Consider the following 26,155-nt stretch of genomic DNA (forward strand, 5'->3'; position numbering starts at 1 on the left):
GGCCCATGACATTCCCCTTGCTGGACATTTGGGACAAACCAAGACGTGGGAGAGGTTAGTCAACCACTTCTACTGGCCCAATATGTCCAACATGGTTAAGGAGTTTTGCCTCTCCTGCCCCACCTGTCAAGCCAGTGGTAAGACAGGTGGGCATCCAAAGGCCCCCCTCATTCCACTTCCAGTGGTGGGGGTGCCCTTTGAAAGAGTGGGTGTGGACATAGTTGGTCCACTGGAACCTCCCACAGCCTCAGGAAATATGTATATCCTGGTAGTAGTGGATCATGCTACCAGGTATCCTGAAGCTATTCCCCTTAGGTCGACTACTGCCCCTGCAGTAGCCAAGGCCCTCATTGGTATCTTTACCAGAGTGGGTTTCCCTAAGGAGGTGGTGTCTGACAGAGGTACCAACTTCATGTCAGCATACCTAAAGCACATGTGGAATGAGTGTGGAGTGACTTATAAATTCACTACACCATACCATCCACAAACTAATGGCTTGGTTGAGAGATTCAACAAGACATTAAAGGGCATGATCATGGGGCTCCCAGAAAAACTCAAAAGGAGATGGGATGTCCTCCTGCCATGTCTGCTTTTCGCTTACAGGGAGGTACCACAGAAGGGAGTAGGGTTCTCACCCTTTGAACTTCTGTTTGGTCATCCTGTAAGGGGACCACTTGCCCTTGTTAAAGAAGGCTGGGAGAGACCTCTCCATGAGCCTAAACAGGACATAGTGGACTATGTACTTGGCCTTCGCTCTAGAATGGCAGAGTACATGGAAAAGGCAACCAAAAACCTTGAGGCCAGCCAACAGCTCCAGAAGTTTTGGTATGACCAAAAGGCTGCACTGGTTGAGTTCCAACCAGGGCAGAAAGTCTGGGTTCTGGAGCCTGTGGCTCCCAGGGCACTCCAGGACAAATGGAGTGGCCCTTACCCAGTACTAGAGAGGAAGAGTCAGGTCACCTACTTGGTGGACCTGGGCACAAGCAGGAGCCCCAAAAGGGTGATCCATGTAAACCGCCTTAAGCTCTTCCACGACAGGGCTGATGTCAATCTGTTGATGGTAACAGATGAGGATCAGGAGGCAGAGAGTGAACCTCTCCCTGATCTTCTGTCATCAGACCCAAAAGATGGTACAGTAGATGGAGTGATATACTCAGACACCCTCTCTGGCCAACAGCAAGCTGATTGTAGGAGAGTCCTACAACAGTTTCCTGAACTCTTCTCCTTAACCCCTGGTCAGACACACCTGTGTACCCATGATGTGGACACAGGAGACAGCATGCCTGTCAAGAACAAAATCTTTAGACAATCTGACCATGTTAAAGAAAGCATCAAGGTGGAAGTCCACAAGATGCTGGAATTGGGAGTAATTGAGCGCTCTGACAGCCCCTGGGCTAGCCCAGTGGTCTTAGTCCCCAAACCTCACACCAAAGATGGAAAGAAAGAGATGAGGTTTTGTGTGGACTACAGAGGGCTCAATTCTGTCACCAAGACAGATGCCCATCCAATTCCAAGAGCTGATGAGCTCATTGATAAATTAGGTGCTGCCAAATTTCTAAGTACCTTTGACTTGACAGCAGGGTACTGGCAAATAAAAATGGCACCTGGAGCAAAAGAAAAGACAGCATTCTCCACACCTGATGGGCATTATCAGTTTACTGTTATGCCCTTTGGTTTAAAGAATGCCCCTGCCACCTTCCAAAGGTTGGTGAATCAAATCCTTGCTGGCTTGGAGTCCTTTAGCACAGCTTATCTTGATGATATTGCTGTCTTTAGCTCCACCTGGCAGGATCACCTGGTCCACCTGAGGAAGGTTTTGAAGGCTCTGCAATCTGCAGGCCTCTCTATCAAGGCATCCAAATGCCAGATAGGGCAGGGAACTGTGGTTTACTTGGGACACCTTGTAGGTGGAGGCCAAGTTCAGCCACTCCAACCCAAGATCCAGACTATTCTGGACTGGGTAGCTCCAAAAACCCAGACTCAAGTCAGGGCATTCCTTGGCTTGACTGGGTACTACAGGAGGTTTGTGAAGGGATATGGATCCATTGTGACAGCCCTCACTGAGCTCACCTCCAAGAAAATGCCCAAGAAAGTGAACTGGACTGTGGACTGCCAACAGGCCTTTGACACCCTGAAACAGGCAATGTGCTCAGCACCAGTTCTCAAAGCTCCAGATTATTCTAAGCAGTTCATTGTGCAGACTGATGCCTCTGAACATGGGATAGGGGCAGTTTTGTCCCAAACAAATGATGATGGCCTTGACCAGCCTGTTGCTTTCATTAGCAGGAGGTTACTCCCCAGGGAGCAGCGTTGGAGTGCCATTGAGAGGGAGGCCTTTGCTGTGGTTTGGTCCCTGAAGAAGCTGAGACCATACCTCTTTGGGACTCACTTCCTAGTTCAAACTGACCACAGACCTCTCAAATGGCTGATGCAAATGAAAGGTGAAAATCCTAAACTGTTGAGGTGGTCCATCTCCCTACAGGGAATGGACTTTATAGTGGAACACAGACCTGGGACTGCCCATGCCAATGCAGATGGCCTTTCCAGGTTCTTCCACTTAGAAAATGAAGACTCTCTTGGGAAAGGTTAGTCTCATCCTCTTTCGTTTGGGGGGGGGTTGTGTAAGGAAATGCCTCCTTGGCATGGTTGCCCCCTGACTTTTTGCCTTTGCTGATGCTATGTTTACAATTGAAAGTGTGCTGAGGCCTGCTAACCAGGCCCCAGCACCAGTGTTCTTTCCCTAACCTGTACTTTTGTATCCACAATTGGCAGACCCTGGCATCCAGATAAGTCCCTTGTAACTGGTACTTCTAGTACCAAGGGCCCTGATGCCAAGGAAGGTCTCTAAGGGCTGCAGCATGTCTTATGCCACCCTGGAGACCTCTCACTCAGCACAGACACACTGCTTACCAGCTTGTGTGTGCTAGTGAGGACAAAACGAGTAAGTCGACATGGCACTCCCCTCAGGGTGCCATGCCAGCCTCTCACTGCCTATGCAGTATAGGTAAGACACCCCTCTAGCAGGCCTTACAGCCCTAAGGCAGGGTGCACTATACCATAGGTGAGGGTACCAGTGCATGAGCCTGGTACCCCTACAGTGTCTAAACAAAACCTTAGACATTGTAAGTGCAGGGTAGCCATAAGAGTATATGGTCTGGGAGTCTGTCAAACACGAACTCCACAGCACCATAATGGCTACACTGAAAACTGGGAAGTTTGGTATCAAACTTCTCAGCACAATAAATGCACACTGATGCCAGTGTACATTTTATTGTAAAATACACCCCAGAGGGCACCTTAGAGGTGCCCCCTGAAACTTAACCGACTATCTGTGTAGGCTGACTAGTTTTAGCAGCCTGCCACAAACCGAGACATGTTGCTGGCCCCATGGGGAGAGTGCCTTTGTCACTCTGAGGCCAGTAACAAAGCCTGCACTGGGTGGAGATGCTAACACCTCCCCCAGGCAGGAATTGTCACACCTGGCGGTGAGCCTCACAGGCTCACCTCCTTTGTGCCAAACCAGCAGGACACTCCAGCTAGTGGAGTTGCCCGCCCCCTCCGGCCAGGCCCCACTTTTGGCGGCAAGGCCGGAGAAAATAATGAGAAAAACAAGGAGGAGTCACTGGCCAGTCAGGACAGCCCCTAAGGTGTCCTGAGCTGAAGTGACTCTAACTTTTAGAAATCCTCCATCTTGCAGATGGAGGATTCCCCCAATAGGGTTAGGATTGTGACCCCCTCCCCTTGGGAGGAGGCACAAAGAGGGTGTACCCACCCTCAGGGCTAGTAGCCATTGGCTACTAACCCCCCAGACCTAAACACGCCCTTAAATTTAGTATTTAAGGGCTACCCTGAACCCTAGAAAATTAGATTCCTGCAACTACAAGAAGAAGGACTGCCCAGCTGAAAACCCCTGCAGCGGAAGACCAGAAGACGACAACTGCCTTGGCTCCAGAAACTCACCGGCCTGTCTCCTGCCTCCCAAAGATCCTGCTCCAGCGACGCCTTCCAAAGGGACCAGCGACCTCGACATCCTCTGAGGACTGCCCCTGCTTCGAAAAGACAAGAAACTCCCGAGGACAGCGGACCTGCTCCAAGAAAAGCTGCAACTTTGGTTCCAGCAGCTTTAAAGAACCCTGCAAGCTCCCCGCAAGAAGCGTGAGACTTGCAACACTGCACCCGGCGACCCCGACTCGGCTGGTGGCGATCCAACACCTCAGGAGGGACCCCAGGACTACTCTGATACTGTGAGTACCAAAACCTGTCCCCCCTGAGCCCCCACAGCGCCGCCTGCAGAGGGAATCCCGAGGCTTCCCCTGACCGCGACTCTTTGAACCTAAAGTCCCGACGCCTGGGAGAGACCCTGCACCCGCAGCCCCCAGGACCTGAAGGACCGGACTTTCACGGGAGAAGTGACCCCCAGGAGTCCCTCTCCCTTGCCCAAGTGGAGGTTTCCCCGAGGAATCCCCCCCTTGCCTGCCTGCAGCGCTGAAGAGATCCCGAGATCTCTCATAGACTAACATTGCGAACCCGACGCTTGTTTCTACACTGCACCCGGCCGCCCCCGCGCCGCTGAGGGTGAAATTTCTGTGTGGACTTGTGTCCCCCCCGGTGCCCTACAAAACCCCCCTGGTCTGCCCTCCGAAGACGCGGGTACTTACCTGCAAGCAGACCGGAACCGGGGCACCCCCTTCTCTCCATTCTAGCCTATGTGTTTTGGGCACCACTTTGAACTCTGCACCTGACCGGCCCTGAGCTGCTGGTGTGGTGACTTTGGGGTTGCTCTGAACCCCCAACGGTGGGCTACCTTGGACCAAGAACTGAACCCTGTAAGTGTCTTACTTACCTGGTAAAACTAACAAATACTTACCTCCCCTAGGAACTGTGAAAATTGCACTGTGTCCACTTTTAAAACAGCTATTTGTGAATAACTTAAAAAGTATACATGCAATTTTGATGATTTGAAGTTCCTAAAGTACTTACCTGCAATACCTTTCGAATGAGATATTACATGTAGAATTTGAACCTGTGGTTCTTAAAATAAACTAAGAAAAGATATTTTTCTATATAAAAACCTATTGGCTGGATTTGTCTCTGAGTGTGTGTACCTCATTTATTGTCTATGTGTATGTACACCAAATGCTTAACACTACTCCTTGGATAAGCCTACTGCTCGACCACACTACCACAAAATAGAGCATTAGTATTATCTCTTTTTACCACTATTTTACCTCTAAGGGGAACCCTTGGACTCTGTGCATGCTATTCCTTACTTTGAAATAGCACATACAGAGCCAACTTCCTACAACAACCTATCAATCTGTCCAAGTAGGAGAAGTATGTCCCACAGTTAATAGGTCTCAGACAGGCAGTAATAGTTCCCTGTCATGCCCCATCGACATTCTAAAACTGCACCTTCAAGGAGTGCTCTAAGGGCCACAGCTGACCTCTTCCCCAATAAGTCTAGAAAGCATGTTTGGGCGTATTTAGCACCTTACATATCTGTATGAGGAACCCTAAGGCTATACAATGATGGCGCTCTTAGAAAGAAGTGACATTGCTTAGGTACGGCCATCAAGTCATTCAGAAGCAGATTTCCCACATTAGAACTGCTGCATGAGGCACTTTAAAGTCATATTGTAATGGAGCTTCTGAAATACAGTGACATTGTTTAGGCTGATGACAATTGCTTTATAATGAGCATTGTTATATTTGTATTTTGTTTGCACTAATGTCTGCGTTATTGCAATGATTTTAATTATCTGTACAGTCAGAATAAATTTTATTCTGATTGTGATATCCCTTCTCTAACATGAGCAGCAGTTTGAATCTTCAAAACGTTCTGTTGAGATTCAGATCCCTCTCTGCCAGGCAGCAACAGTTTGGAGATGATGTTATAAGCAGACATCAAGACAAAGCTTGGCAATCTCCCAGTAACACTCTTGTTGGACAAGAAGAAGGGTGAGAAGAGAATAATATATAGGGTGATTTATGGCCACAATCTTTTAGACAAAGTTGGAAGAATGATATACAATAAATTATTGGAAAACGTTAATAAGGAGTGAGACCACCCCACACTTCTCCATGGTGAATAGATGCAGGGGAAGAAATGCACAATTTGGTCTCAAAGACAGAAAAAGAATGGAACACGAAATTAAAAGTATTAGCATGATATCCCTATCACACCAACACGTTATTCTAGTAAAAGATCACTTGTCCGGCCCACAACCTAACTTCACCACTTTGCAGTTGAGGGAGCGACAATACAGCAAATCTGCAGATCAGAATCCAAGGACACAAGAAGACCAGCAACAAAGAAGACCCAAGGCTCGAGAACTGCATTGCTTCTGCACAAAGAAAAAGGTGCCAAACCCTGGCTGCTGCGCCCAGGGTTCAACAATCACTGCTGAGGGGTTGGTCGGACATCAGGCGGACTCTAAAAATCCCCAGAGGACCTCAACTCTTCTAAAAATAACCAAAGTTCTCCCTCCAGAGTGAAGGTATCACTCTCTTGCAACAAAGAGCAAAAGACAAGTGAAGTCCAGTTCACTGACCGGCTGCTGACTAAAAAACTGGATGCCACAGCAAAGACCAAATTTCATCTGAAACACTAGGAGGATAAAATCTGCAAGTGTGCCAAAGTTGGTGGCACTGCGACCTCCAGTGAATGAACCGTGCAATAGCCCCAGGTACTGGTCACTCAACAATGGACACCAGGAAGGAAAGTCCACTTCGGACTCTAAAAGTACCAGGAGGAAGCCCCAGTTAAGGTACTCCAGAAATCACCAGAACTACACACCAGAGTGGCCCTGCTGACCTGTAAAGTGACCTCCTTCCTGCTTCCAAGGGCACTTTTGCGCACAGCTCTTGGCTCATTCATCTACTCTGCAGTCGGCCTCCCTGGGCACTGAACCAAAGAGCCAGCTGTGCTCTAAGGGTCCCCACCACTTGCAACTGCTAGACTCCAAGGAGACCACCCTGACTCACCCTGAAGTCCACCTATGCATTGTTTTTGGAAGTGGTCCCCCGCAGTAGTCCTGCACCAGCTCCAAGGACTTTTCAGCAGCTCTTCCCACCAAAACTGGAACCGCCCAAACTCTTCCAGCCACCCCAAAGGACTTTTTGATTACCTCAATGTAAGAATAAAACGAGACACTGGTAAACGTATTGCCTGATTTTATAGTCATTTTTTACGTTTTCTCCTGTTGATTCCTATGGTGCTTAATTACACACAAAAATACTATTTTTTTACTAAACTTTGAAAAATCATAACTTCAAAAGTACTTACCTGATTTTGATGATCTTGGTCTTAACATTTTAATAAACATCTGAAGTATTTTTGTAAATTGGTCTTGAGTTATTCCTTTGCGTGTGTGTTTTGCTTTATTGATATTGTGAGTACAAAAATGCTTTGCACTTCACCAAGATTGGCCTAACTGCTTGACCAAGCTACCATAAAAATTAGAGCATTAGGTGGTCTAGTTTTTACCATGGTGTGCCTGGTTTTGCACACTACATAGAGAGCCAGCCTCCTACATTTGGTGTCTCAGCGGTGGGACAAGGACTTTGCATTTGCTGATAGCACTTTGTCAATTTGTGAGCACATGAATAACTCTCCAAATTGTCTTTAGCTTAACTGCATTCTTTTGCAAAATTTTAGACTAATTGCCATGGCCCTGGTTAGGTCCCTACAACAATAGTAAGACTTTAAAAGCCCCTACTTTAGTTGGCCTTATCCAAAAAGGGGTCCAAATTTATAAAAAGGTCTCAACTTTAGTAGCATAAACATGTCAGATGCAGACAACAAGAGCGAGAAGCTCGATCTGGCCCCCTACATGACATATACCTATGCCCAGTTAAGAAAGCTCTGCAAGCTGTACAAAATTCCTACTGAAAAAACATGCTAAGGTAGACCAGCTTAGATTCCGGGTAGCTCAGCATGAAAAAGCCCACTCCACAGAGGTAGTAGATGGTGAAGTCTTTGATGGACAAGAAAACACTGTGGACAATGGGGGTGAAGGTAGATCCTCTTCCATTAGCATTGTTGCACCCACAGAAGAGGATCTGGTCTTAGCCAAGTTAACCAAAAGACTGGTCCTTGAGACTCAGATTGTGGAGCTTGAAGCTAAAAGAAGAGTTGGGCCTAGGACGCATCTCTGGTGGCACCATACAAGTGTTAAAGGAAACACTCTTCAACCTCAAACTCCCAAAAGGGGTTGTCCCTCCCTTCTCAGAAGGGGATGATATAGTGAAATAGTTTTCTGCCTTTAAAAGAGTTGGCATTGGGTGGGAATTTGAGAAAAAACATTGTGGCAAACTGTTGTGGAGATATTCTCAGGAAAGTGCAGGGATAGGCTCCTGACACTATATGAGGCAGATTCTATGTCATAGGACCTTATGAAGGTATCTTGATTTAGGGCTTTAGGTTTACAACTGAAGAGTACTGCATAAAGTTCAGGGAGGCTCGAAAACCCCAGAGCCAAAGTTGGGTAGTTTGTGGACTATTCAGTGAAAATGCTGGGTGGTTAGTAACAAGGTACAGGTGTTTTATGGGCTATATAACCTGTTCATGAAAGAGCATCTGGTAAGTAATTGTTACAGTGAGAAGTTACATCAACACCTGGTATACCTAGGTTCACTTTCTCCTCTAGGGATGGGGAAGAAGGCAAACCACTGGGTCACGACAAGGGTGACCAAAAACGGCCACTGGTGAGGGAGACCAAAAGAAAAAGGCCAGAGCCAAATCAAATACAAAGAGTCTTCTCAAAGTCCCCAAAAACCTGCACAGGAGGGTGGGTCCAGAGACTCCTCACAGTCTAGGGGTGGGTAAAAAGGAAAGGACTTTGATCCTAGCACGGCTTGGTGCTATGAATACAAGAATAGAGGGCACCAAACTGGTGCTCCTAGCTGTAAAAACAAAAATAATGCTTCTAGACAACCTGCAGTAAATGCAATTGCTAATCTGGGATCCCAGTTGTGGCCTGACCATGTCAGTGAACCCACAGAGGCAACAGTAATCACAGAGGGAGGGATAGAGTTATCCTGTGCTGCCTGGCCAAGTAATATGCAAAAATACAGGCAGCACCCTTTGATAAATGGGAAAAAAGTTGAAGGCCTGAGGGACACAGGAGCTAGTGTCACCATGATGACCCAGCACTTGGCCCATTCCCATATGTTCCTAGTGGGGAAGTTTTATTCTCTCACCAATGATAATAAGGAGACAAAGTTCCATTTAATGGCTATGTTTACATTTGATTGGGGGGGGAATAGGAGGTCAAAAATAAGTGGTTGTGTCCCCATCCATCCAAGTAGATTGTCTGCTTGGAAATGACCTGGGGCATTCGCCCTGGGCTGAAGTAGAACTGAAGACCTATGCTTGGGATCCCAGAATGGGCCTGTGTTAAGACTAGGACACAGTATAAACTTCAGTGAGAAAACGGAGAGTTGGATCCTGAAACAGTGAACCAAACTCCTAAGAGAGTAGACATGAAGACTGGGGAGCCAGCTTCAAAACAGATCACAAGTCCCCTCTTCTCAGGAAGAGGACTTATGTCCAGAGGGAACTGAGCCTGCAGAGCAGGGGCCTTTCCGCCCAGAGCTCTTGGGCCCAGGGGGCCCTCTAGGGTGGATCTGGTGCCATGGACAAAAAACCTGCCCCCCTCTTGGAGGCCTGAGGCTAGAGACCTCAAGCTTGGTGCAACCAGGAGGATGGTAGTAACTGAACAGCTCAGAGAGTTTCACCTCACTCTAGCCCATGACATACCTCTAGCTGGGCAATAAAACTTGGAGCAGACTAGGAAACCATTTTTAATGGCCTGGATTGTCTCAGAAAATAAATGACTTTTGCCAGTCCTGTGTCACCTGCCAAGCCAGTGGCAAAGCATGTGGCCACTTAAAGCCCCCTAATTCCACTATCTGTGTTGGGGTGCCCTTTGAAAGGGTAGGGGCGGATACTGTTGGCCGCCTTAACCCTAAAACAGCATCAGGAAGTAGCTATATCCTAGTGGTAGTGGATCATGCCACTAGATATCCTGAGGCTATATCCCTTAGGACCATTACTGCCCCTGCAGTTGCAAAAGCCCTCCTGGTAATTTTTTTTTTAATTTTTTTTACCAGAGTTGAGTTCCATAAGGAGGTAGTATCAGAAAGATGGTCAATCTTTATGTCTGCATACTTGAAACACATGTGGTAGGAATGTGGAGTGACTTACAAGTTCACTACCTCATACCATCCACAAACAAATGGGTTGGTTGAAAGGTTTAACCAGACCCTAAAAGGCATGATTGGAAGACTCCCATAAAACCTCAGAAGGAGATGGGATGTTTTACTTCCATATCTGCTTTATGCCTAAAGGGCAGTGTCACAAAAGGGAGCAGGATTCTCTCCATTTGAACTTTTGTTTGGGCTTCCTGCTAGGGGACCACTGAGTTTGGTAAGGGAAGGCTGGGAGAGGCCACTCAAAGAGCCCAAGCAGCACATAGTGGAATATGTATTTGGCCTACATTCAAGGATTGCAGAGTACATGGAAAAATCCAGCCAAAATCTTCAGTGCAGCCAGGAACTGCAAAAGCACTGGTATGACCAAAACGCTGTTATGGTGGAATTCCAACCAGGGCAAAAAGTTTGGGTGTTGGAGCCTATAACTCCAATGGCTCTCCAAGACAAGTGGTCTGGGCCCCACCCCATTCTTGAAAAAGTCACCTACTTGGTTGACTTTGGCAGTTGCAAAAACCCCAAGAGAGTAAATTCCTGTCAACTGCCTAAAACCCTAGTATGACAGAGCCAATGTGACAATGCTCATGGGTACAGATGAGGGACAGGAAGAAGAGAGTGATCTCCCTGATCTCCTCTCCAGCAACACACAAGATTTTTCTATGGATGGGGTGGTCTGATCAGACACCTTCACAGACCAACGGCAGGTTGATTGCAGGCAACTCCTCAACCAGTACGCTAAGTTATTCTCTCTGACAGCAGGGAAGACTGATTGGTTTACCCATGAAGTGGACACTAATAACAGCGTGACTTTCAAAAACAAAATTTACAGACCGTCAGATCATGTCAGGGAGAGCATACAAGCAGGAGTCAAAAAGATGAGACCCTGGGATAGCCCAGTAGTTTTAGTCCCCAAACCTCACTCCAAAGGAGAGAAGAGGGAAATGAAGTTCTGTGTGGCTAACAGGGGCCTCAATTATGTAACCGAAACTGATACTCACCCAATCCCAAGAGCTGACTAGGGACAGCCAGAAATCTGAGTACTTTTGATCTAACATCTGAGTACTGGAAGATTGGCCTGACCCCAGGAGCAAAAGAGAGGTCTGCATTTTCCACTTCAAGTGGGCATTATCAGCTCACTGTTACGTCTTTTGGACCAAATAATGCACCTGCTATCTTCCAAAGGTTGGTGAACCAAGTCATTGCGGGGCCGGAATCCCTTAGTGCAGCTTATTTGGATGACATATATGTCTACAGCTCCACCTGGCAAGGTCACCTGATCCACCTTGGAAAGGTCCTTGAGGGTCTGTGAAAGGCAGGTCTAACTATCAAGGCCAGTAAGTGCCAGATAGGGCAGAGTAAAGTTGTTTACTTGGGCCACCTGGTAGGTGGAGGCCAAGTCCGAACCCTCCAATCCAAGATCCAGACCATTCTGGCTTGAGAAGCTCTCACACCCCAGGCACAGGTGAGGGCATTCCTTGTCTTGACTGGGTATTATAGGAGTTTTGTGAAGGATTATGGCATCATAGTGGCTCCCCTCACTGAATTAACCTCCAAGAAAATGCCCAAAAAGGTTAACTGGACACTGAGTTGTTAAAGGCCTTTGATACTCTGAAGAATGCAATGTGCTCTGCTCCAGTCCTACAAGCTCCAGACTACTCCAGGCAGTTTACTGTCTAAACAGATGCCTCAGTACTAGGGGTAGGAGCAGTCGCAGCTCAGAAAAATGATGAGGGATATGACCAGCCTGTTGGTTTCATAAGCAGAAGACTACTCCAAGGCCAGGTCTGGGACTGCAAGAAGCTGAGGCCATACTGAATTGGCTCTCAATTGTTCAAACAGATCACATGCCTCTCAGATGGTTACAACAAATGAAATGTGAAACCCCCAAGCTACCTAGGTGATCTATTTCCCTAAATGGAATGAACTTTCAAGTGGAACACAGACCTGTGACTGCCCATGCCAATGAAGATGGTCTTTCCAGGTTCTTCCACTTAGATGATGAAGACTCACTAGGGAAAGGGTAGTCTCACCCTCTTGACTTTGGGGGGGGAGGGGTTAATGTGAGAAAGGGCCTCTTTTGATTTGGCTAGCCCCCACTTTTTGTCTGGTGCTTGATGTGGTTTCAAAGTCGTTAGCGCCCAGGGCCCCTGCTAACCAGGTTCCCTGGACAAGAACTCTTTCCCCAAACTGTTGGAAACACCTTTAGGTGGCCCTATAAGTCCCTAGTAAATTTACTAATGTATCCAGGGCATGAGGTACTAACGGTATGCCCCTGAGGGCAGCAGCACAAATTGTGCCACCCTCAGGGACCATGGATCAAAGTGCACCGAGCGTTGCCATTGCAGGCTGAGTGTCCTGGTGCAATCCTAAAATGCAAAACTGATTTGACACACAGCCTGTGTACCCTGTCCACTACACATTGAATGCAATATAGGTTAGTCACCCCTCTGACAGCCTTCCAGCCCTAAGGCAGGGTGCACTATACTGCACGTGTGGACATAGATGCATGAGCAATATGCCCCTACTGAATACCTGCCAAACCTGGGACATAGTAAGTTAACAGAGTAGCCATTTTACATGCATATGCTGGACACTGGTCAGTACGAGTTTCACAGCTACATGATGGCCACTCTGCACCCTGGGTTGCTTGGTATTAAACAACTCAGAATGCTAAATATAAATTGGTACCAGTACCAGTATTGGCTTTATTGCAAAATGTATCCAGGGGTCACCTTAGAGGTGTCACTTCAAAAGCTAACTACCCTGGCATGGTTGCTGGCTGGTCACAACCAGCCTGCCACAAACAGACAGGATTCTGGAACCCTGGGGTGAGAGCCTGTCCTCTCTGGGCCCAGACTACAAAGTCTTTCCTGGGAAGAGGAGTTACACCTCTTCCCCCAGGAATGTGCACAGCCCTGCCTATGAGCTTCAAAGGGTTTACCACCCTTGAAACTCAACCCCCAGCCCTTCTGCTAGCAGCAGATGACTGCCCACATTGTAAACTCCCACTTTTGGTGGGAGCAACCGCAGGAAAATGCAAAAGACAGGAGGAGTGGCCATCCCCAGCTTGCACCACCCTTAAGGTGTTGCATGCGAGGTGACCTCTCCATTTAATTTTCCTCCATATTGCATAGTAGGGAAATAGCCTATCAGGGGTAGGGAAGTGATGTCTGCCCACAGGAAGTGGTCACATAGTGGGTGTAGCCACCGCATGTCAATGAAAGTGGCTTGAACAGTCTCTGAAAATCAGGCACGTTGACGTAGTACCACTGAAGAGGCCATGGCCTGACCCATAGAGTCAGTGGTAGCCATACAAAAATGAATGATCGATTTAGTTGCCTTCTGACCATTTTGGATGAAAGGGGCAAGATCATTCCGGGTCTCATCTAGCAGTAATAGCAAGATGCATTCAAATGAGTCCCACAATGAATGGGAAAAACATTCAAGAACACTAGACGTATTGAGAGTGCAGAGCAGAACTAGTGGAGAAGAAGATAAGCTTGATACAAGTGTCTAGTCTTCTGGAATCCGTCAGATGAAACATGAGTTGATATCATGTGATGCAGAAACAGCCTGCACCACCAAACTGCCAGGAGTAGGATGCCATAGGAGGCAGAGCGGAGGGCCAGGTGCTGGTCGGTGCCTGTGAGATATAACAGATTAACAGGGGACCCTGTATCAAGCTTAGTCCAAGCCACCAACAAAATGTCATGAAGGGCTTCACTGTAAGGAAGTACCGGCTCAACCCATGTTTTGCTGTGATGGAGAGTACAAATCAGAGGATCAGTAGACAATTCCACGGAGTGAAGTGTCAGATTTAAAACTTCAGCTTGTCAGCTAGAGAGGAACTCACCTCCATAGCAAGGGGGGAGGAGGAGGCCAGAGGCTGGAGAAGAGTCTAGGCAACTAGTTGCCTCTACATCAGTCAACCAGTAGTTCAGTAGGAGGCGGAGTATCGTGAGAAAACCCAAACTCTTCCTCAGCACCTTCGAAACCATGTCCCTCTGAAGGACAAATTTAAGGGAACTCCCCAGAAACCAGAGGGAAGTGGCTGGCATGACTGGTGCCGTACCAGACGTCAATCGGTGCCGAAAGGACGCCATCTTCATGTTGGAAGGGGAGAGGGCTGCAACTTCAATCAGCGCCGAAGTTGGCTAACTAGATACAGGCACCAAAGGTTGGAACCCTAAAGGGTTGTGCAACTGTGCCATAGAGGCTTTGCCAGCAGAAGGCCTAACTGAAGCTGAGGGTGAACCCGTCGGCATCAACACAGTCAAGGCCTCCTGCATCTTTTTGGGGCCCAAAGGCATTCCAGGGGAAGGTGATTTCCCACAGATAGCATGAAGTAAATCAGAAAATTAATGCATCTGGGTCAAAGTCGCCCTGGCCCAGAGAAAGGGAGGGAAACATGGAACAGACTTGGGCCTCGGCTCCTCAACCGAGGAATGGTGGGTGCCGTACGCAGTGAATTCGGCAACTGCAGCAACTTTGACTGCTTGCATCATGCCTTATCCTGTGAAGTCCATGGAGAATGACGTCCACGAGAATGACTCCTCGAACGGGCCTGCGAACGGACCTTGTACGAGAAGGAGATAATGGTAAATGGGAGGTGTGGGACAGGTCTGACAGCCGCAAGGCCATAAGCTTCATACGACACTCCCACAGCGCCTTCGGCCAAAGTTGGCCACAGGAGTCGCACTCTACGGAGACGTGGTGCTCACCCAGGCACTACATACAGATTGAGTGGCTGTCATTTGTCGTCCACAGGATCCACTGGGTTTAAACCCTAAATGCATAGATGAACAAGTTACTTACCTTCGGTAACGCTTTTTCTGGTGGATACACTGACTACCTGTGGATTCCTCACCTTATGAATTTGATCCTTGCGCCGGCATCGACGGAGAGTCTTCTTGCTAGCTGTCTACGTCGACGAGGACGTCATAATGGCACGGCTCCATGTGACTCCATCTGATGTCAACGTGCCAATAAGAGGTCCTCGTCGACGTACTGACGTCAGTTTCACCTCATTTTTTTCGTGACTTTGAGGCGAACAGGTGTAAACCGACCATCAAAAATGATATATATAAATATATACGAACACACAAATTTTGTCCATTGAATCCATATATTTACATTATTACCTTAAATACATGAATATACAAAATTATATAGATATATGTGTATATATACATATATATACAAATATATAAATATTAGAAGAAATACTATTCCAAATACTGCAAGATAAGAGTGTAACCAGGCAGGCAACGGGGAGGCGGGAGGGACTGTGAGGAATCCACAGGTAGTCAGTGTATCCACCAGAAAAAGCGTTACCGAAGGTAAGTAACTTGTTCTTCTGATGGATACAACTACCTGTGGATTCCTCACCTTATGAATAGAGTCCCAAGCAGTACCGCACTCGGTGGTGGGTGCCCGCCTGATTACACCAAGAAATCTTGCAATACCGAGCGAGCAAAATGACCGTCCCTCCTCATCTCAGAGTCTAAACAATAATGATTTACGAAAGTATGGAGGGACGCCCAAGTTGCCGCTTTACATATATCTATTAATGGAACTCCTCTTGCTAGGGCCGAGGATGCAGACTTAGCCCTAGTAGAGTGGGCCCTGATACCTTCAGGAGGGACTTTTTTCGCCATAGAGTAACAAACTTTAATACACAAGATGACCCACCTGGAGAGTGTTCGTTTCTGGACCGCTCTGCCCTTTCGCTGTCCAGCATACCCAACAAACAGTTGATCATCCAAGCGAAAGTCCTTAGTCCTCTCTAGGTAGAAACTCAGGGCCCTCCTAGGGTCCAACCTATGGAGCCTCTCTTCCTCTTTAGAGGGGTGGGGAGGAGGGTAAAACGCAGGTAGGGTGATAGATTGCCCTATATGAAAAGGGGTGACAACTTTCGGCAGAAAAGCAGCCCTGGTTTTTAGAACCACTTTATCAGGGAAAAACATGGTAAAAGGAGGCTTAACGGAAAGTGCTTGAAGCTCTCCAATCCACCTGGCAGAAGTGATTGCGATTAAGAAAACGGTCTTCAAGACAAAATATATCAATGGACATGAATGCATGGGCTCAAAAGGCGAACCCATTAAGAATGTCAAAACAAGATTTAAGTCCCACTGAGGCATGTGAAAGGGAGTAGGAGGAAATCTATTCACCAAACCCTTAAGGAACCTATTTACAATTGGAGACTTAAATAAAGATGGCTGGTCCGGAAGGCAAAGAAACACCGACAGAGCCGCCAAATAACCCTTAACTGTAGCTATCGCACAGCCTTTCTTTGCCAAACTAAGAGCAAACAAAAGTACATCTGAAAGGTGGGCTTTTAAGGGATCTTTGTGGTTCCCTCCACACCAAAGCACAAATTTTGCCCACCTACCGGCATAAATAGACCTAGTGGAATGTCACCTGGACGAGAGAATAACATCCACTACATCCGGAGGGAGAAAAAAGGAACTCAGGTTGCCCCGTTCAATCTCCAGGCATGAAGGTGCAGGCTCTGGAGGTGGGGGTGTAGAACCTGCCCCTGCGATTGTGAGAGGAGGTCTGCCCTGAGAGGGAGACGGAGCGGAAGGCACTGAGAGAGTTGAAGCAGGTCTGTATACCATACCCTTCTCGGCCAGTCCGGAGCCACCAAGATGACTTGGGCCTGGTCTTGACGAACCTTCCTCAAAACCCGAGGAATCAAGGGTATGGGAGGAAACGCGTAAAGCAACTGGCCGCTCCAGGACATCTGAAACTCGTCCCTCAACGTCCCTTGCATCGGATACTGGAGGCTGCCAAATAACGGGCAATGCGCGTTCTCCCGAGTGGAGAATAAATCCACCTGATGAGTACCCCACATCCCGAAGATGTGGAGGACTAGGTCCGGATGGAGACGCCACTCGTGATCTAATGAGGAGTGACGACTGAGACCGTCCGCTCATACATTCAGCGCCCCGGCCAAATGATTTGCTATTAAGCAGATCTGATGGTCCTGAGCCCAGGACCAGAGTCGCAGTGCTTCTCTGCAGAGAAGGTACGACCCTACTCCTCCCTGCTTGTTTATATACCACATCGCGGTAGTGTTGTCCGTCAGGATTTGAATTGACTGACCGCGAAGGGAAGGGAGGAAGGCCTTGAGCGCCAAACGTACTGCCCGCAATTCTAACAGATTGATATGCAACATCTGTTCTGCTGGAGACCAATGACCCTTGATCTCCAGGTCCCCCAGATGAGCTCCCCACCCTAGAGTGGAAGCATCCGAAATCACTGTGGCCACTGGAGGAGGCAGTGAAAACGGTTTTCCTTGGGAAAGGTTGCCGTCCTCTGCCCACCAAAGAGAACCGCTCCAGCGTCCTTGGAGATCTTTATTGAATCCCTGAGATCCCCCTTGTGCTGGAACCACTGTCTGCGGAGGCACCACTGAAGAGCCCTCATATGGCAGCGAGCATGAGTGACCAACAGAATGCAAGAAGCAAACAGACCTAGCAGGCGTAAGACCTTGAGGACTGGAACTGCCGCTCCAATTTGAAACAACGGAATCAGCGCCTGAATGTCCCAAACCCGCTGAGGCGGGGGTAGGCCCGAAACATTGTCGTGTCCAGTACTGCGCCTATGAACAGGAGGCACTGAGAGGGCTCCAGGTGAGATTTCGGCACATTTACAGAAAAACCCAGATCGAACAACAACTGGGTTGTCATTCGCAGATGAGACAACACAAGCTCTGGAGACTTGGCTTTGGTCAACCAATCATCCAGGTAGGGAAAAACTGCTACCTCCCTCCTTCTGAGATGTGCTGCAACAACTGACATCACCTTCGTGAAAACCCGAGGTGCTGAAGTAAGTCCAAAAGGAAGGACAGCAAACTGGTAGTGTTGCGATCCGACCACAAAACAGAGATACTTCCTGTGCGACTTGATTATGGGAACATGAAAGTACGCGTCCTGCAAGTCGACAGACACCATCAAGTCTCCTTCGTTCAACACCAATAGCACCTGCGCTAGGGTCAGCATTTTGAATTTTTCCTGCTTGAGGAACAAATTCAAAATCCTCCATCTAGGATCGGCCGCAACTGACTGTCCACTTTGGGAATCAGGAAATATCTTGAATAACACCCCTGACCCCTTTCCTGCAACGGCACCAACTCTATAGCGCCCTTTGCCAACATGGTGACAACCTCCTGTTGCAACAACAGAAGATGGTCTTCTGAACAAAAGGAGGGACGGGGGGGAAAGGGAGGAGGGAACTCCTGAAAGGGGAGAGCAGAGCCCTTTTCTACAATTCCTAGCACCCACGAGTCTGTTGTAATTGACCTCCATTTCTGCAGAAAAAGACTCAATCTTCCCCCTACAGGAGAAGTATGGATGATAAAGTGGGGAAAACTAGGGCTGCTTCTGCTGTTGTCCACCAGAGGAGGATGAAGAAGAAGAGAGCTGCTGGGCTGGACCTCTAGCCCTACCCCTACCCCACCCTCTAAAGGCACGATAGGGCGGATTGGCAGGTTGCTGGGCGTAAGACTGTGACCTTCGAAAGGCAGAGCCTCGAATGAACCCTCGAAACATACAAAAAGGTCGATAAGGCATTGTAGTAGAGGTCTGTAATCCCAGGGACTTAGCTGGAGCCCGACAGTCCTTAAACCGTTCAAGGGCAGAGTCTGCCTTGTCCCCAAACAGCTTTTCCCCGTCAAACGGAAGGTCCATTAAGGTGGATTGTACGTCTGATGAGAAACCAGAGGACCTTAACCAGGCATGCCTCCTTGTAGCCACTGATGTTCCCATGGCCCTGGTAATGGAATCCGAGGTATCCAGGCCAGATTGTATAATCTGCTGTGCAGCAGCTTGAGCATCCAAGAAAAGGGACCCAAATGATTTCTGCATCTCCTGTGGCAGATCCCTCGCCATCTCCTTAGCAGAGTCCATTAGGGCATGGATATATCTGCCTAGCACACAGATGGAATTGGTAGCTTTAAGGGCCATGCTGCAAGATGAAAAAATCTTCTTTGAAGACTGCTCCATCCTCTTGGATTCCCTATCAGTCGTAACTCCAGGGAATGTTCCAGGGGCAGTCTTTGCAGAACATGATGCCTGAACTACCAAGCTCTCCGGAGTCGGGTGACGAGACAGAAAAACCAGATCTCCTGGGGCACTTCTATGACTCCTCGCCACTGCTCTGTTCACAGCAGGAGATGTCACTGGCTTTTTCCACAGGTCCAAAATAGGCTCAGTCAAAGCCTCATTGAAAGGCAGCAAAAGGTCAGCACTGGACGAAGAGGGATGAAGTAACTCTGTGAACAGGTTAGTTTTTACTTCTGCCACGGACAGAGGCAAATCCAGATACTCAGCTGCGTTTCTCACCACTGCATGGAAGGAAGCAGCCTCTTCAGTAAACTCCCCCGGAGACGCAATGTCCCACTCCGGGGAAGTATCCAAACCACTTGCAGTGGCAAGACCCTGGAAGTCATCAGAAGGCTTGATCTCGCCTTCCTCAAGCTGTCTGTATTCCTCCTCCTCCAGAAGTCTCAATGCCTTCCTCCGAGATCTAAGATGTGTTTCCAGGGCCGGCGTCGACAAAGAATCCATCGACGCCGACGATCTTGAACCCCGAACAGGGCTAGGAAGGCTCCTAGGCCCATCCGGCGCCAGTGCCGGCGCCGACACAAAGTCGGCAGATGACTTTCTCGAAGTCGATTGGCCGGAAGGTGATGGAGCCGGTCTGGATGGAGACAATAACGACGCCGGATGGTGCGGAGAAGGAGTCTGTTGACGTGCAGGCGGGTCCACAATCACAGGAGGAAGACTCCTGCCAGGGGAGACCCTAGGCGCCGAACCGCCAGTCTCCTTAGGGCAGAAGGGCATGAATGGAGCAGCCCTGTACAACGCCGGCGAGCCCAAATTGAATGCCAATGGCCCCGTGGGACCCGCCGGTGCACCAGCAGGGGCGATGGATTGAAAGACAGCATACATCGCATCAAAAATGCGGCCGGATCCGTCCCTGGAGTCTGGAAAGCCGGTTACTGCTGTGCAGATGTCTGCTGAACATCAGGATCCCTCGGCGCCGGCGAAAAGTGAGGGCTACATCGAGTGACCTCAAAAACTGAAGGCGCCGGTGACAACTCCGGACTCTCCTGCTGAGGCGTAACAGTAGGACTCATCTCCCATGTCTTCTGGCGTCGTGAAGAACCTCGACCTCAAGCGACTCCTCGATCAGCTCCGCTCCGAACGGCGCCAAGAGTCATGACGGCGCCGAGAGTCATGATGACGCCGCTTCTTATGCTTTTTGGGAGAAGCATGGGAGGAATCCTTCTTATGGCCCTTCTTCTTTGCTTTGGCCAAGAAGAGCTTCGCCTCGCGCTCTTTCAGAGCTTTTGGATTCATGCTCTGACACGAAGAACAACCTTCCACATCATGTTCGGAACTAAGGCACCAAATACATTCTGAGTGGGGGTCGGTCACTGACATCCGAGCCCCGCATTCTCTACACGGCTTGAAACCGGACTTCTTCGGAGGCGACATTGTAACCTCCAAAAATCGTTACCAACTGGCCAGGAAGAAAAACCGTTGGTGTCGAAGCACGGAAAAAAGGAAAACTGACGTCAGTACGCCGACGAGGACCTCTTATTGGCACGTTGATGTCAGACGGAGTCACGTGGAGCCGTGCCATTATGACATCCTCGTAGACAGCTAGGAAGAAGACTTTCCTTCGATGCTGGCGCAAGGATCGAATTCATAAGGTGAGGAATCCACAGGTAGTTGTATCCATCAGAAAGAGAAAAGCACAGAGCCTAGCACACAGCAGAAAACAGCCTAGAAAACCATTACCGGATCTATGTTGCAAGCAGGGAAAAGAAGGAACTGACATCAGAGCATCAGAGAGGAGGTTATATGGACTCTGTTGACGTCACATCCAGTGGACGCTGTTGGTATAGAGTCATGGGACACCCTCTTCTGATGCACAGACGTCCTGAGGGAAAACATTTCCGGATCCAGTCTCACACCTGGGGAGGATTCTAAAGTAAGGAATCTGCGGCTAAATGTCTCTATCAGATAGCCTGATTATGAGTGAGTCAGTTAATTCCGACTTGTGCATAAAACCTGGAATTACGAGTTAAAATGTATTTAACATATCCGATAATTATTGGATGCTTTAAATATCTCAAGCTTGATTAAATTTCACCAGGTCAAACCTGCCAAAATTTAGCAGGGGTAATATGTACAGTAGTGACTGTACTATGCAAATTTTGGTGTATTAAACACCAAAGTCTGTAAGCTATTCTCCACAAACTCTTAACAGGTGCTATGTCTCACACCCAATAAATAACGTACCCTGTGGAATCATTATTTATCAGGTGCATGAAATAGCACCAATACTCGTAATCAGGGCTTAAGTGTCATATCTGAAGGGATCCCTGATGAGTTTAAGTCAGGACAATGGAAGGGGGTTGCTCTAGTATTTGTTCCCAGTCCAAGTGACGTGAGGTCCATGTACAGGAAGGAGCCAATGGAAAGTACACACTTTCAAAACAACACACTTGCAAAACAATTTTACAAGCATTTAGTAACACCATTTTTTTTTATTAAAAGCTCATTCTCATGTTAGAACGCACCTGTAATAGGAAAGCACACAGTTTCATTGGGAAATATTAGAAACCTATTTCTTACAAAGTAAATAAAAATAACTTTAGGCATCTTCTGTGAGCTGTCAATCATCAAAGCCTCACACCATTTCATAAACTGTGGAAACCACATACATTAGGGTTACAGTAACACATTTTGCTCCTTACCTTAAGGGTGTCAAGTGCAGAGAGTGCTGCTTCCAGAGCTGGAATTGCCTCTGCCAAGTCACTCTCACACTCATTCTTAAGGACCTGTGCTTCTGCGGCTTTCTGCGTCGCTACTTCCTCATCAGCCCGTACTGTCTTGCTTTTTACTTCCACTTCAGCAGATTCCTTCTCTATAATCTATAGTAAATATATGTTTTTACATAAAATTGGCCATTTTCGAAATGTTACATACCTTTTGATGGAAAAACAAAACCATTAATTGTGTACAACAGAACGTAAAAGTGAAAATTCCTAAATGGAAAAGTAAAACACTTGAGTATTGTGCGGTGCCTACTAATCAAAAGTGCACAAAACAAACCAGCTTGTATATGACAAATCCTAGTAATTGTTATCAGTTCCCTGAGGTCAGACGGTCTGAGTCTGCAGACAGTTCTACTCAGTCAAGTGTTTGAGCTGGTTCTTGTACAGTCTGTTGCAGGTGGATGGTCGCCTCTTGGGATGTACAACAACTTGGAAGCTTAATGTTTTTATTCTCAGGGCACTTCCTGAGGGCTCTTAGACGTGCATCATGGACTGCTTTATAACAGATCTACTTTTACTTGTAGACCTGGATTCACCTGGTAGATGATGCTCCCAACAGTGTCCCAAAGGGCTTTCCCCTTTTGGTGTGCTGCGAGTGTCAGACTTGTCATGCCTGTTGTCCAAATTAAATGTTTGGCTACAGAGTCTGGAGATCTTCTCAGTTAGACAATTAGGATCTCTCCAACACACAAATTGTGTTCCTTGCACTACCCTACAAATGATGAATCCGCTTATTGGTCAATTTGTGTGACTTAATGGTGAGAACTGGATAAAGCTCTATCTTGATAGAAAAGGAAATGATTTTATAGCAAGAATACGATGCATATATTGGGTCAAGGATAGTATTCTATGGCACAGGGATTCTTCCGGGATCAATGCAACACACTGCAGAAATGTACTTGCACCTGCTCTACAGATGGCACAGCAGAGAAACAAAAACAGCTGGTTCCGACCGGTCAATCATTATCTGAAGGATTACAGGCTTTAATTCAAAGAGGGTGGCAGAAATGCTCCGACTGGCAGGTGCAGTGTGTCACTGCATCTGCCTGCAAAAGGATGTCTGGAGAGATTCCCTAGAATGCCTGTATCTCCTCAGGCTATCACATTCAGCAATGGAAGGAAAGGACAACAATGAATTGTTGTAATAGGAGTCTAACTTATAGAAAGGCCTGTGTTTGGTTCGCCAGTAGGAATTTTTGCCATGTCAGGACTGCAATGTAAAGTGCGTAATTAGGAGTACTTTGATATTTCAACAGGTCTTTGTGGCTGGGAAATAGAGAATGGAATGTATAAAAGGTCTACTCAATGTATAAGTGAAAATGTTACCAAGAAAGTCATAGCCACATGGAGACAAACGTCAGAGACATGGAGTCCCTATTGTATCAAATAGGCCTGTGAAAGCAGGTAGCTACAACTTCAAGTGCTGTGCTGGTATGTGATCACAGGCCAAATAGGCCTGTAACAGTAGGTACCCTAAGCTCAACTGCTGGTGTGTGATTCTAGGCCAAATAGGTCTGGAAGAGCAGAAAGTTAAATGTTCAGAGGTTGGGGTGTGATCAAGGCCAAAGAGGCCTGGAAAAGAAGACAGCCATGAGCTCATGTGTTGGTGTGTAACTAAAGCCATGGCTCTCATTAATGGTGGGCATAATCCTAAGTCTCCCTACTTGTATATGTCTTACAATTAGATAGCATTAGATAACAAACATAAACAAGGAATGGGGAATGGTCCAGAAGCCTCTCCCAAACTTGCACAACGAAAGAGAGTAATATAACCATAATGCTCACTGTGAAACAAATCATTGTAGTGAATTAAGGCAAGTTTCCCTAAAACCTTATTTATAACTCGTTCTCTGGTGGCAGGACATGGGACTGGAGGACACAGTCTCTGATATGGACTATGTACACGTTTGTTCTTTAAAACACATCCTTCAAAGTCCCTATATCTTGACCAAATTAGAAGGGCAATTTTAAAGGCTTTCCTGGCACGGGGATTCTGAGAGTAGTAATTCATAACCGATGTAGACTAGTGTTGGATGAGGTACTGGGATTGTCTTACATCTGCAACTATTAAGGGACTGCCCATTTAAATATGGTCAGTGAATGGGTGTACAAACCCAAAAAAGACTTCCACTATTTCAGTTAAGAAGGGATTTATGGCATCCTTGAGATGCTCCTTTGGAAGGCACCACCCCACAGCAGCTACTGCTGACTGAAACATCAGTGGTCCAAGTTTGGTGAGTAGAAACAAACCATATGGGATGGAATTTAGGACATCATGCTTCAGACCACACCGTACAAGAGATGAAGAAGTTAAAAGGTTCAGGTGGCCAGATGGACACTGGAATATGAGTGGAGGCAACATGCCTCATAGACAGAAAGTAACAATCTTTGCAGAAACCGAGACTAACCTCTCAGTGTATGGGTGACACAAGTATAAATTTTTGCATCTGACAAATGCTATGTACCTACCTTTTGAGAAATTATTGAGCTTCAACTCCAGTCATCTCAACAGCCTAGCATATTTAATGGTCAATTTCAAGAAAACCCTTGCTTCTGCTCAAATTAAAATTAGTATTGTTGTGCTAATACCTCAGGTAGTATTATGAAACTGCTTTGATTATATAAATACAAGTGGATTAGGTACCCAAAAAACAATTTCTGCAGTCATCACCCATCCACAGCACAAAAAGTTGTAATGATGAGGAAATATCTCACAGGAGTACAACCTCACTATAAATTACCTGCAGTATCGGTAATATTGGGTATGGTATTACATTGTCATTTTTCTAGCCATCTTATGATGAGGGCCTAGGGTTTGAGCTCAGGCTTCTTTTCTCTTCTGCCATATTAGCAATAATTTGTGCCAGATAAAAGCAGGTAAAAATGCAAGCAAAAGAAAAATTCTAATGATTGTCCTATTTCATGTTTACCTTCATCATATTTGCATTATCCACTTTGGCTTCCTCAAGCTTAGGCTGAAGATCAACTAGTTCTTTCTTCATCTCACCCACCTACAATAGATAGTTGAACAAAATTAGTGTACTTGTGTTATATGTAGAAAGAGAAATTGTACATTTGACAAAAGGGAACATTAAAAATGTAATTTACCAAGTACTCAAAATGTTCCTTACCTTCTGCAACATTCTTTCTGACAGATGGCTCTGCTTCTGTAGATTCCTTACTTGAATCATTCTAGAAAATTCTTTGTGATAGCTGATCACTGGTGCTACCACAACATTGATAGACAGATGTGACCTTAATCATACTAAATGGTGATGGTGACATCAGCTGCATCCATGTATTCAATGCCCCATCAAGGATGAGAGCAGAGGACAAAGATATACACAATGGGAACTAAACCCTTCATAAATCTTAGCCTCACAACAGAACCTGGAAGGTTCTGTGAAAAATCATGCTTACAAACCATGGCATCAGGCAGCAAGCACGGACTATATACCTGAATAAACTATCCCAGCGGAAGGACCACAGGCAGACAAAAGACTGCCCATCCCTTCCTTTGGAAGCTAACATGTAAACATGGCTAGCCTTGCCAACCAAGCGACAGTAGCATCTGTAGATTCAGGTGTAGCAGCTTTCCCCCTCTTCTGGAACAGCAGATTCTTTGCAATTAAAAGAAGAAGGGGAGTAGAGCAGGTGAGCTGCATAAGGTCTGGATTTCAGAGATCAGGGCTGGCTTTAACAATGGTGGCGCCCAGAGCAAAAATAATTTTTGGTGCCCCATGACCACCTCACATAAATTTCTTTTGTTTTAAAGCAGTTGTAAAGGCTGGTTTTACTAATCCACTCAGCTATCCAAATAAAATATAGATTTTGTTATTTACAACAGGCATATTAATTATCCCTCTACGCTAATTTATGGCCGTCAAAACTGCCACTGGCCAAAAGATCTTTCGCTCTAGCAGGAACATTAATCACAAGAGATATCTTGATATTTTAATTGCTTCCTGAAAGCTGGACGCACAAGGAAATTCACAACGAAATTTTCAGCAGGTGCTTTTAAAATGCAAGTTAAATCATAAGTTATTACTAAAATGGTGCCCCCCCATGAGATCGGCACCCCCCCTTCCC

At 47.0% G+C, this 26,155-nt stretch overlaps 1 protein-coding gene across 1 annotated transcript in view; it reads right to left on the bottom strand.

Moving 5' to 3' along the window:
* DNAH12 (dynein axonemal heavy chain 12) overlaps positions 1-26,155 on the bottom strand; it is a 937,015-nt gene that overhangs the window by 318,053 nt on the left and 592,807 nt on the right. Inside the window, exons 48-49 of the mRNA XM_069206470.1 lie at positions 24,997-25,077; positions 21,986-22,162 (exon numbers count right to left, since the gene is read on the bottom strand). Of these exons, the coding sequence (XP_069062571.1) occupies positions 21,986-22,162; positions 24,997-25,077 (258 nt within the window). The remainder of the gene's footprint in view (positions 1-21,985; positions 22,163-24,996; positions 25,078-26,155) is intronic.

The sequence above is a fragment of the Pleurodeles waltl genome, chromosome 9, assembly GCF_031143425.1.
Source record: "Pleurodeles waltl isolate 20211129_DDA chromosome 9, aPleWal1.hap1.20221129, whole genome shotgun sequence".
NCBI lineage: Eukaryota > Metazoa > Chordata > Amphibia > Caudata > Salamandridae > Pleurodeles > Pleurodeles waltl.